Genomic DNA, 12370 nt, shown 5'->3' on the forward strand with positions numbered 1-12370 from the left:
CATTTCTTAGCATGGTTATATGCCACGTTTGACATGCTTTATAATAATAAAAAAAAATTATGTTCCAAGTGTTTCATTGTGGATGAGTTCTAGATCAGCAATCCAAATTCTGAGGTAAATACAAGAAAGGAAACATTTGAATAATATGCCTTGCAACCTAAAACCTGAACACTATCAAAGTATCTATAACCATTTTATCTCATTAATTTATATTAGGTATTTTCGGAATATAGAAACCCCAGTCTTGTCCCAAGTCTTTATTATGATACATTCTATGATAGGGTGAGTATTGCGAAACATACAGGTCTTGTTTAGCGTACAAATTTCTGTTTATACCAGCAAGATGCTTTCGGTTTGATTAGTACCCTTTTATCTCAGGGAAAACATGCCTAGAATAAAAGTACAGATACAACAACAAAAGTATTATCTCATTAGGTAAAATTATCTACTTGATCACACAACACCATTAGGCTTTGGTTAAAGAAAAAATCCCAAAATATATTATTCACCATGAGATCCCTCTTGATAACTTCTTCCAATGTCATTCTTGGTCTCTTTCCCCCTTTTCACAGGACTAATAACGGTACAAATACAGCATGCAAAATTACTCGAAAGCGTACCCCAGTCAATACAGCCACAAAAATAGCACTTAGTCTTCTTTCTAAAGATAAAGAAATGAAGAGAAGAATATGATCCATTTATATGCACGCTGAATACTGTTTACTCAAACAGTTAAACATCTAATGTTTCAAGATGTACTTGCATTTCCACCTCAAGTACACAAGTGATAGCGAAACAGGGGTGCAGGAAGCATCAGTCAGTGGGTCTAGTGAAGAAAGGAAGACAAGGGTGCAACTAGAAGAGAGAACCAAGAGAACAATCACAAAGCCTGCGTACCTGAGGGATTATGTGTGAATGTTGCTTGTTATGGCTGAGCTGGCAGCAAGGGATCTGCAGAATATTGTTGTCTACCTCTAGGAGATAAGGATAACCAATTCTGTTATTGTAATGTTCCCTAGCACATAATCACAATTCTGTTAGAGAATCACAGTATAAATATACCGATGTAATAAGCTGCAGATCAATGAAAAAATACTTGCCTTCTTTTCCTTCTTCTTCTTGGAGGTACTGGCCCTCGAAGCCAGCTTCTAGTTACTTCCCTATCAACAAGGATCTGACACGTGTAGCATATGATCTATTTCATGATGAACTTGTCATATCATATGAAGTGGGATCAACACTCAACAATAATCCACACTTGGAGGTTGCTAAGCATGAATCCAAAACCTTTTGGGGGCTCCGCATGAATGGAAATGTATGAGAAACTTTTGCAAGGTTGCAACAATGTGATCCCTGCATGCTTGCCAATGCTACCACCATTCATAATGATTTTGTAATTTGTACACTGATGCAGTAGTTTTGGGTAGGCAAAGCATCAGGCACACTTTGCAGCATAAAAGTATGAGTTTTCCTATCTATCACCTTGAAGACCCAATCTTGACTTGCATCTTGTATTAAGCTTGTAATCCCCTGAAAGCCATGTCAGAAACAGAGAAATAGAGGAAACATAATTTGAATCAATTGTAGAGAAACATAATTTGAATTACTGTGGATTGTTTATCACTCACAACTTCAACTCATACTATCAGTGGCCTATAAAGCATTATACAAATTCAGGAATGGGTAATGTTACAGAGATGGCCTATATAAGGCTATAACCTATGACTGCATTAATATATTAGCTGCATCTGCTCTAATAAAGACTTGATAACAGTGAATAGAAATGGAGAACATGAGAAATGGTAATTTTTATAGCAGTTTCTCACAGCCACCATGGGCCAATCGATACAACTCAGTTAAGCCAGCTGAACAAGTCCAGTTATCCACTGAATTCTGCAATTTGTATTCATTTCATTAAAAAATAGTAATTACAAATGGAATTTATATTTGACAACAAATCAATATATAGGTTTATGATAATTGTTTTGTCTTTTTACCAAATCCAGTTCAAATAAATTGAATCAATTGATATATTTAGAAATTTCAAACAAAACAGTCACTAAAAATTCATCAGACATCCAAGGTGCAAACTCCCAAGTAGTTCCTAAAGTAGCAAAGAAAATGAAATAGTGCCTGACCTTGAAATGGAAAGTTTTAATTTATCACAGATTACTGAAGCTCCAGAAGGCAAACGCACTCAATATGAGGTGTGTGTGGGAACATGTCAACTGGCTGTAGGCTTATTAACTTGTAACATCCTTTTATATTCTGTTCCACCTGCACAAAACCTTTAACAGCTCAAATAATTGAATCCCAAAGCCTAATAATATAAAATAAAATGACACATACCACACCATGACAAAGATAATCAAGGTCGCATGCACATGTGGCAGGATTACAAGAGACATACACTATGTGAGGTGCCCTAAGATTTAGAAGGAACTTAATCAACTTCATGTGCATTCCTGGGCGATTGGGATCTGCATTAAGTTTACAATGGTGAGAAGTGTAATGCATTGGGTCACACAAAACGACAACCAATATTGTGAATTATAATCTTCAGCCAGTGTGAACAACATAAATGATCAGCATGTTAATACCTAAAATGGAGCTAAGTTTGTTTTCTTGACATGGAAACTGTATGTTGAAATCTTGAAGCGCACATTTTAAAATACCAGTTTAAATTACTAATTAGCACATTTCTCCATACAAGAAGTCAAATGTAGAAAGTTCCCTCAATTGTATACAAATCAGTACAGAAAGCATGACAAGTTCAAATTTGCATGATACTTATCCACCTGATTTAACCAAACAAAATTCAAGTGATTGAAAAACAAGGTGAATAACTGGCAAATTCAATTGGTAGAAGAATATCTCCATATGTACTCCTGATTAAGATTATATTCAAGTAAATAGCTTTTAGCACAAACCAAATTAATTAAGAGATATAAATATAACAAAAGAATAAGTAGGAATAAGGAAACTTAGAGCAACGAAACCTGAAATGACAATGTCAGGTTTAGGAAAATTCTTCCCAAAATTCTCATCAATTTTATTGAGATCTCCCTGGACAAATGTTGCATTTTTTTATTCCATTTATCTTGGCATTAAGATGAGCATCTGTGATGGCTTGAGGAACTACTTCATAGCCATAAACATGTCTATCACTGTTCAAAATTGGAAGACAAGAAATTAATCTCATTGTTTCACAGTTTATCCTAAAATACTAAAACCAGATGGAGATCAAAGATTACCTTCTTGCAAGCGTCAAACCTATTGTGCCTGTTCCACAAAACAGGTCAAGGACAATTTCTGAGCCATCACCCCTGACTCCAGCACAATCTTCTATAAGCTTATATAAAACCTCTGCCTAAAAGGGAAAATAAAAATATATTTTTTTCTTGAGAGATGACCATGACTAAATTTAAGGAATAAAATATGGGACAGGGTCTAAAGAGAATGCCAAAATTTGTGGGCTTATTGCAAACCTGATAAGTATTTGTTTGAAAGAAAGAGTTGGCTGATATTTGGAATGTACACCCTCTTAAGGTCTCTGTAATGCTAGATTTACCGTACAAAGTGTATTCTTCCTCCCCAACAGATGTATTTACATTATTAACGACACTTACCTATCATTCATGCAAAGAAGAAACTTCAATGGTATTAAAACCAATATGTACATACAGTTTGGAAAGTTAAGGAAGAAGCACATTTATAAGGGAAAAAAAAAGAGTAATTAAAAAACTTAAGTACCAACCACTTCAGGAAATACAGAAACTTTATCAACTAGGAACTTCAACAGCTCAGGCTTGTAGGAAGAGGTCACAAAGTTGACCATAACTTCAGGCTGATAAGTTGTTACATCCCTGGAACAAAACTCATATATTAATATTGATATGAAAAAAAAAAGGTACCCTTCAAATTCAAATATATAAGAATGTACGAAAGGTACAAGTGTACAACTACAAGCCTAATTTATGTGCACAAATAATTATAAACGCTCTTTAACTCTCAGAGTGTAGGCCTGGCCATGCAAAACACCAAGTTTTGCTACCAAGTTAATCGGTTTGCTGCAAAATGAAATAAATTGCTATTCCACCCTTCAAATTACTATTTCTGAACCCATGCACTAGTTTTTAGAAAATTTATTGTAGAATGTACCCAGGTCCGATGCAATGTTTGAGCAGTCATCCAAGACCGAGAGTATAGTTACAAGAACTACCGTATCCATATCTACCTAAAAGAATTGAGAGATCGAAAGATATAACTTATATACCTTCCAGTTCTCAGCATCAAATGCTTAAGAAATCCCTTGTGTGAATGAACACTGTAGGGAGAAAAACCAAGTTGTGGATCTCTCCAACATTCTTGGACAGCTGCAAGTACCTATTCAGATTTCCAAGTAAAAACATAAGTGATTGAATAAGCTTCCAAGATATGACAGCCAATCAAATAGAACTATATCTTGCAAAATCACTGCAGTGTATAAAGCTGGGGAATAACAGTGCATACCTTATTAGCAGGATGAGATTGCAGTAAGCAGTTGTCAACATTTAGAATTTTATCAAAAAAACCAGGAGCATGCAATCCCAGCGCATAATTTTCATTGTTACCAACATCATCATCAGCACGTCTGTCTTGCAGTAATTCTTTAGGCAACCATCTTCGGGGACCAAACGAGAATTCCATCTGCACACACAGAGCATAAAAAAAAAAAAAAAAACACAACACAAGCCATCAATTAACCTCCTCGGGGCGATATCGGGTTAAAAAAAGAAGTAGCACAGGCTAACCTCATTCCTGTAATGAAACTGAATATCAAAAGGAACAATGGGCTTGATAACCCCGTGCAGTTGGAGTTGTTCGCGAGAAAATCTTCCTACGTGAATCAACAGGTCGCGAACCTGCTCCTCCTTGGCTCTGAGCTGAGCCTCGTAGGACAAGTTTTGCGTCTTGCAGCCGCCGCAATAAGGAGAGTTAGTTACCTGAATGTTAGTCGATTAAATGAGAAAGAGAAAGGTGTTTGTGAATGGAAATGGAGAGAAGAGGTGAGTGAGCTCAGCGTAATTGCCCTTTTTGCGGGTGACGCGGCGGTCGCAGAGGACAACGAAGCCGGTTTGGGTGACCTAGCAGAGGCCCTTGCCTTTGAAAGCAAGGGATTCGCACACCAGTCCAGGGTTAGGCCACGTTTGGGGAAGTAGGAATTGGGAGTGGGGTCCACATCTTCGCCGAGAGAACAGGAGAGAGTGGATAGACAAGGCCGAAACCTTCGAATGTGCAGTGGCAGCAGAATGTTGAAATGCTCATCATTTCGCGGCTTCACTCTGCCCCTGCAATCGAATGCTGAGTTTCGGCGCGGATGTTGGAGTTATAATATTTACAGCTTTGGAAAATTCAGGTGACATCCTATTGAGAATTGTATCCAAACATGCTGCTATAAGTAGTTGTTTGTCTGTTTCATGAACGGGGAAGGTGAGTAGGGATGATGCTGAAATAAGACTCGAAGCAAATGCATTGCTTGATCTCTCAAACGAATGATTATTCATCCTATCTGAGTCCTGCATTCCTCTCCCGAAATTTGAGCATTATCTTCCTTTACATATCATGGTCATGGTATAGCTTAATGCTTTCATTTGATAACGCTGAAACAAAAACATGGCACCAGAGGTCAACCTTAGAATAGTCGAATCGAAGACACGGTACTGTATACTTAACGGAATATGTTGACGAGCACTATTTCCGGACATTTGTGGACTAATCAAAAGGTGGTATTCATCTTAATACCTTCGGAATATATGACATCAACCAGGATTTCTTCAAGAATATTTTTCATATAACCACCTGGCTTCTGGGGTGAATCTTTACAGTGCTGATTGCAGCATGCTAGTTTATTTCAGAAACTACTTTGCTCTCCCGGGATTTAGATGTCTTGGACATTGAATCCAAACCACATTTCATACGAATAGCATGCAAATTTAGCATATCTGAGAACAGATGTTTCAATGTTTTGGGATTCCCATCATCACACTATCCTCCAATACTTGCAAAGGAAATATCTTATTGTACTGTCTCTAGTTATTCTATTTCAACTTAGAGTATAATTCGATAATAGTTGAGTGACTTTGAAATTGTAGAAAATATCAAAATAAAAAGTTGTTTGTTCTTTCCCATTTGATTTGCCCCCTAGACAAGCAGGGTTAGCGATTATAATGTGGAAGCACTATGGATTTATTTTAATTTGAATGTAATACATTTACAACTAAGGATGTAACCAACCAATGCCCCCACTACGCCGTGATTGCACCTACAAATAGCCCAACAAGGGCTTTCAACAATCTTGTGTTATAAATTATAATTCATCGTGATGTTTCCCCCCCACTACTGATATGTCCGGATTTAATTTGAGAAGATAACTACTTGCTAATGATACATGAAGTGCAGCTCCATAAGGAAGTGCATCTTCATTGATTTTGAAATATGGAGAGTGTGGAGATTCAAGATGTTCATTAGAGGCATTATCCATTCCAAGGAGGAAGAAGTATCCCGGAAAAACCTCTTGATAGAATGCAAAGTCCTCAGATCCCATCAATGGTTGCATCTCCTTGACATTATTCACGCCAAGCAAACTCCCAGCAACACTTTCAAAGTACCCATGCAAGTCCCCGTTGTTTACTGTAGGGGGGGAGAAAGGTTTCTCATCATCAAGAAAGTTGACCGTTGCATTGCATCTCTGCACAGCGGCTTGACCAGTGATAACCTACATAAATGAATCAGCCTTAGCTCCTAATAGGATTGCAGTGAAAACTACAGGAAGGTACAATCATCTGTTGGTTGCAACACAACCTTGCAAAATGCCCAACAAATTTTGTTATGCACAGGATCTGTGTCTCCACCATGACCTTATCATATGAAAAACTCATAGGGAACCAAATCCAAAATCCATGCATCTATTTGGAGTTTGTCAATTAACAATTTGTACAGCAACAAATAAGAATAAAACACATTGTTACAACACACAAATTGTTGTGAGTTAATAGTATCAAAGAAAAAGAAAAAGGTGATTAGTTCCACTTGAAGTGTATAAATGAATCTATTCTTCACAACAGACCTGCTCAATCCGCTGTCTCAGTTGCATGAAGCTTTCTTTTGAAAAAGCTCGGAAGGTGCCACCAATTGTGACAGAGTCTGGAATAACATTGAAAGCACCACCTCCTTGAAACTTTCCTACAGTCACAACCTGTGCAATATTCTTTATGTTAGGAAGACACAGAAGATTGTCTCCATAAACAATTAATTATTTCTGGAAACAAGGCTTTCATCATATTCGATAATCATTTAAACAGATTATACTGTAGTATTTTCCAAATGTACAAGAGTAGGCAAGGCAGTGTGCCTCCATCTAATTATTGTTTAAGTTGTGAGAATCTCTATTCTCTGGCAACATATCTATGTCCAAGACCCACAAGAATACAAAGCATTTAATGCTTCGTATAATGATAAAAAGCATAAGGTATCAAATTAAGTAAGTGACAAAAAGGTGGGATTGATACTTCCAAATTATGTGTAGATGACAAAAAAGAGTGAGTGAAAGAAAGCAAGAAAAACCAAGAAAATGCCCACACATAGTATAAGTGAGCATATACAAGACAGGCTGGCCACTCTGGTAGTCATGGATTCAAAATATAGTACAACCTGAATGCTCTTGGACAGTAAGGTAAGCATATAAACTAAGAATACATGAGTATCGGTGGCAGGAAGGGAAAGATTGAAATGAAATAAGCTTACCTGGGAGTCCAGAGGATCAACCTCACGAGAAACAATATGCTGTAAGCTAACAATCACATTGGAAGCAGCCAATATTGGATCTATAGAGTGCTGAGGGATAGCTGCATGGCCTCCCCTGCCATTTATTGTTGCTTCAAAGAAGCCGCTTCCAGCAAATATGGGACCCGACCTTGAGGCCACTTCACCAATAGGATAGGTAGGTACAATATGCAATCCAAATATGGCAGAGATATTTTCCAAGACTCCAGCATCTAAAATTTTCTTAGCCCCTCCACCTCCTTCTTCTGCTGGTTGAAAAACAAGAACAACAGTTCCCTATAGAGACAAATTAAGGAATCATATCAACGATCCATAAGAGGACTAAAACAATAGAACAGCACAATTAATAAAAAAAGTAGTAAGCTGAAGTATCTGTCTTGGGATAGTAGATGAACACAGATGCATTATGTTTTTAAGATTAAAGTTGCAAGCCGGGTGATAGGATGATTGAAAGTTTGTTACATACAAAGTTGGCATAATGAGCAGTCATAGCTGGTAGCAGTTTGCCAACGTTTGACTTTGACATGATTACAATAGAAATGAAAAGGCAGAAATTGTAAACAGCAAAAGTACATAACCATCAGAAGAGTCACAATCTTGGATGAAAAACTAAGGGAATCTCAATGGCTAACAAAAAAATCAACTGTTGGTATTACAAGTGCATGCATAACAAATCATAAATTTGTTAAAAATTTTCTATTCTATTAACTTTCTCATTAAAGGCTGAAATGTCTCACTTTTCTCTTTAAGGGAAACCAATCATGTTAGAGGAGTCAAATCTTATGTTCTAGTCGAGATGGCAAACTGGAAGCAGTGTAACTCTCCATATTCTAAATTATTTGAAGAGCAATACTTCAACAAAACATTTAAAAAAAAAAAGTAAAACAGCACGTTCTTTATGCATAAATTATATGGAGTAATGGACCCCCCAAATAAATGTCAAAAATCATACTCGTATCTCATTTTCATGCCGTTTGAGGATCTTTGCAGCACCGAGAAGCATGGCAACATGAGCATCATGACCGCATGCATGCATCTTTCCAGGTACTTTACTCTTGTGCTCCCACTCCACCATTTCCTAAGGTTAAAGAAAGCAAAAATAAATGAACGAAATATAGACCAACAAGTGTAGCTCTTAGAAATATGACCCATAAACTGGAAAAGGGTAGGAGGCTAATCATGAAAATTTGATTAAAGGCAAAACATTAGTTTTAAATCAAACTCAAATGGATGGATTTCATAACAATAATAATTTTGTTGGCATAGACTACAGGTATCCTCCATGGGAAGAAATCTTGTTGGAGTTGGGTAGAATTACTACAAGCAGCAAAGTTCTTCTTCCAAGTACTTATCGCAACTACATATCAGACTCGAACCCAAGACCTACTAATAATAAAGTTAGAACAACTTCACTCCAGTTGATCCACGCACTCGGATAACAATAAAAATAATAATAATTGAAAAGCTAGAACCCTGATACAATTACAAGGACATGGTAACAATAAATGGAAAGAAAGGAAATATATAGAAATCATGTAGACCTGCAGAGGAAGAGCATCCATGTCAGCTCTTAATGCAACAAAAGGAGGGAGTCCAGTCCCTATGAAGCCAACAACACCAGTGACTGCAACTGGGTATTTATATGAGATGCCCAGTTTATCCAATTCAGTTCTTATCAGCTTACTGGTCTCAAATTCCTCATAACCCAGTTCTGGATTCTCATGAATCTTCCTCCTGATACCAATCATCCAATCAAATACCAGAGGATCCTTGGCTAAATCTAGGAACTTGGTGGTGACGAATGCATTTGAGCTGGAGGAGGAATCTGAGAAGATGGGTGTTGCAGCAAGGAAATGAAAAAAGACAAACAAGTTGACCCATTTGAAGAAAAAACCCATGGCTGCTTTCAACTTTGAGGTGGGTCTGGGAAAGAACAGTGAACAACACAAGATGAACAAACAAAATTACACAACTCACCAAACTATGCAGTTGCAGTAGGAGTATTGTTGTTGTTCTTATTCTACAGCATATATTATATATTATTAAGTACAATGATAACATTTTAGCCATTTTTATAGAATTTTGTTTGGAGATATTTTTAAAAGTTCTTTGTTTTTTTCAGTATCGAGATTATTTTATATGTACTGCGACTTTGTCAGTGTAAATGTAATAGTAAACATTTAGTAGTATTTAATTATGTAGAATTTATTACTTTTCTGGTAAGGCACCTTTTTTTGGTAAAGATCCTTTCTTTATATTATATCACTGATAAGTGAATAACATATACAGAGAATTTTTAAAAAATGTTATTAATATAAAGTATTTATTGGTTATATAAACAATTTTTTTTGTTTTCACTTGATATTTATTCATTTTTTGTCCTAAAAATAATTCATTAATTTTTTAAGATATGTTACACTAAGTTCCCTCAAAATCTGAAACTCAAAGAGAATTTAAACGTTTAATAGAAATTATCCATGTGATGTGTACGTCGCACTTAATAAATTTTTTTCTCATAATGTATGGAAGGAATTTTGCATTCCCTCATTGGGATGAACAAAACAGTTAAAATCAATCAACAAATACTAACTGAGAAGCAATGACCAAGGTGTGTAGCTCTTAAAAGTCTTCAACCAGTCCATAGGCGCACTTGATCTTCTTCTAATGGCACCAAGACACTTCTTAAAGCAAATAAGGACTCTTTCGGCTACCAAATAATATCACAATTAACGATCTTAAATGTGGGTACAATAATTTTAATGCTAAACTGAAACAGAGGCATCACAATAAACAGACACATGTATCAGGAATAATTAAAGAGCTAGATCTGGCTGAAAAGCTCAACCTCATGTCTTCTCTTTTTGAGGTTTTGGATTCGCAAATTTAAGAGAATCAAAACATATTAATGTCAAAATTTTATTTTTTTATTTTCTAAAATATTTTAATTTAAAAAGTTGCAATTTATAATAATATTAAAATTTCATATATATCTTGTAATGTAAATTAAAATCTTTAACTTGGTGGTAAAACTTTTACTCTCCCTGTTCTCTTAAATAGAAAATTATAACACTCTTCTAGTTTTTGGAGGTGTATTTTGCATATTATCCTCGTTAGCCAAAAAAATACATTTTTTCGATTATCTCAAACTATTATTCTGTTATTTTTATTTTTATTTTACCATGTACATTTTTATTTTTGAGTATGATATTGGAAATCATGAACACACATTAAGTGAATTTTTTAATATAATTTATTTTATACTCGAAAATTTATTAAAATAAAAAATATTAACTCATCTTTGTCTAGAATTATAAACAGACACAAAAATACTACATTCTTTTACCTGGAAAATAAACAAATTAAAATGTATGGACGGTATGACATTGTTTTGTAAAGAGCAATTTAGAAAATGATAAACATGTGGATTTGAAAGGGCGGCTACGTCCAATTGGGTTGTCTAAGTCACAGCACGTGACAATTTTTATTTATTCACCTTTTTCCATGATAAAGAAACCAATGTCATTTTCAGAATTATGTTAATTGAGACAGCTTCAATTGTCAGTTACGCATAGTTCAAAAAAAAAATATCATTAGGCATCACACTCCAGAAAGGTTTTTTTTTTTTTACTTTTTTTTTTATCTAAAAATATATTTTATGAATAAATTTAAGAATTTTTTTTACACAATCAATATAAAATAATTTTATAATATTATTCAATCATAAATTATCATGTAAAATAAATTTTTTTAACTTATAAAAATTATTTTAAAAATCATATTAACAGATTTATAATATAGTATATCCAAAACTTCAGAAATGTCCATAAATAGTGTTAATTAATTTGGATACAGGGTGATCCAATCGGAAGAGAATGTATTGTGAATGTGATACACAGAGTTCAAAAGAGGATTGAATAACAATAAAATTCTAAAATTAATTATTTATTTAATTCTTGTAGTTTTTAAATTTATACATTTTATTCTCTAGAGTTAATAAATGGATTTTTAGTCTATGTCGTTTATCTTTTAATTCTCAATAAATTTCTACTGTTACAATTTATTTCTTGTAGTTAATAAGTGGTTTTTTAGTTCATATCGTTTATCTTTTAATTCCTTAAAATTATTTAACACCGTTAAATTATTGTTGTCAAGACCGCACCTCGTCAGCAACCCTGGCCTCTTCACTCCCTTCCACTTCTCCTTTGTCGATGGAAAAACCTTGTGCGTCACCGTCGATGGTGGCCTGGTGATGAACAATCCGATAGCAGCTGTCGTCACACACGTCCTTCACAACAAGCGCAATTTTCGATTGGTGAACGGCGTGGAAGATCTCCTCGTCCTGTCCATCGGAAAAAATATAGATTTAGTAAATTACATCGGTCTTAGTACAAGGAGATCTTCCACGCCGTTCACCAACCGGAAATTGCGCTTGTTGTGGAGGACGTGTGTGACGGCAGCTGCTACCAGATTGTTCATCACTAGGCCGCTGTTGACGGCAGTGCACAAGGTTTTTCCGTTGGCAGAGGAGAAGTGGAAGGGAGTGAAG

At 35.4% G+C, this 12370-nt stretch overlaps 1 protein-coding gene and 1 pseudogene across 1 annotated transcript; both read right to left on the reverse strand.

The window, feature by feature from the left end:
* Positions 1 to 407: 407 nt before the first annotated feature.
* Positions 408 to 5368, reverse strand: LOC114388033 (annotated as a pseudogene).
* A 772-nt stretch (positions 5369 to 6140) lies between these two features.
* LOC114388050 (IAA-amino acid hydrolase ILR1-like 4) lies at positions 6141 to 9859 on the reverse strand. The gene is made up of 5 exons (XM_028348383.1): positions 9366 to 9859; positions 8777 to 8902; positions 7786 to 8100; positions 7109 to 7237; positions 6141 to 6757 (listed from the first exon to the last, which is right to left on the reverse strand). Exons 1-5 carry the CDS (start codon positions 9720 to 9722, stop codon positions 6350 to 6352), a joined length of 1335 nt encoding a protein of 444 aa, XP_028204184.1. The 5' UTR covers positions 9723 to 9859; the 3' UTR covers positions 6141 to 6349.
* Between the last annotated feature and the right edge of the window lie 2511 nt (positions 9860 to 12370).

This window comes from Glycine soja, chromosome 15 (genome assembly GCF_004193775.1).
Source record: "Glycine soja cultivar W05 chromosome 15, ASM419377v2, whole genome shotgun sequence".
Taxonomy (NCBI): domain Eukaryota; kingdom Viridiplantae; phylum Streptophyta; class Magnoliopsida; order Fabales; family Fabaceae; genus Glycine; species Glycine soja.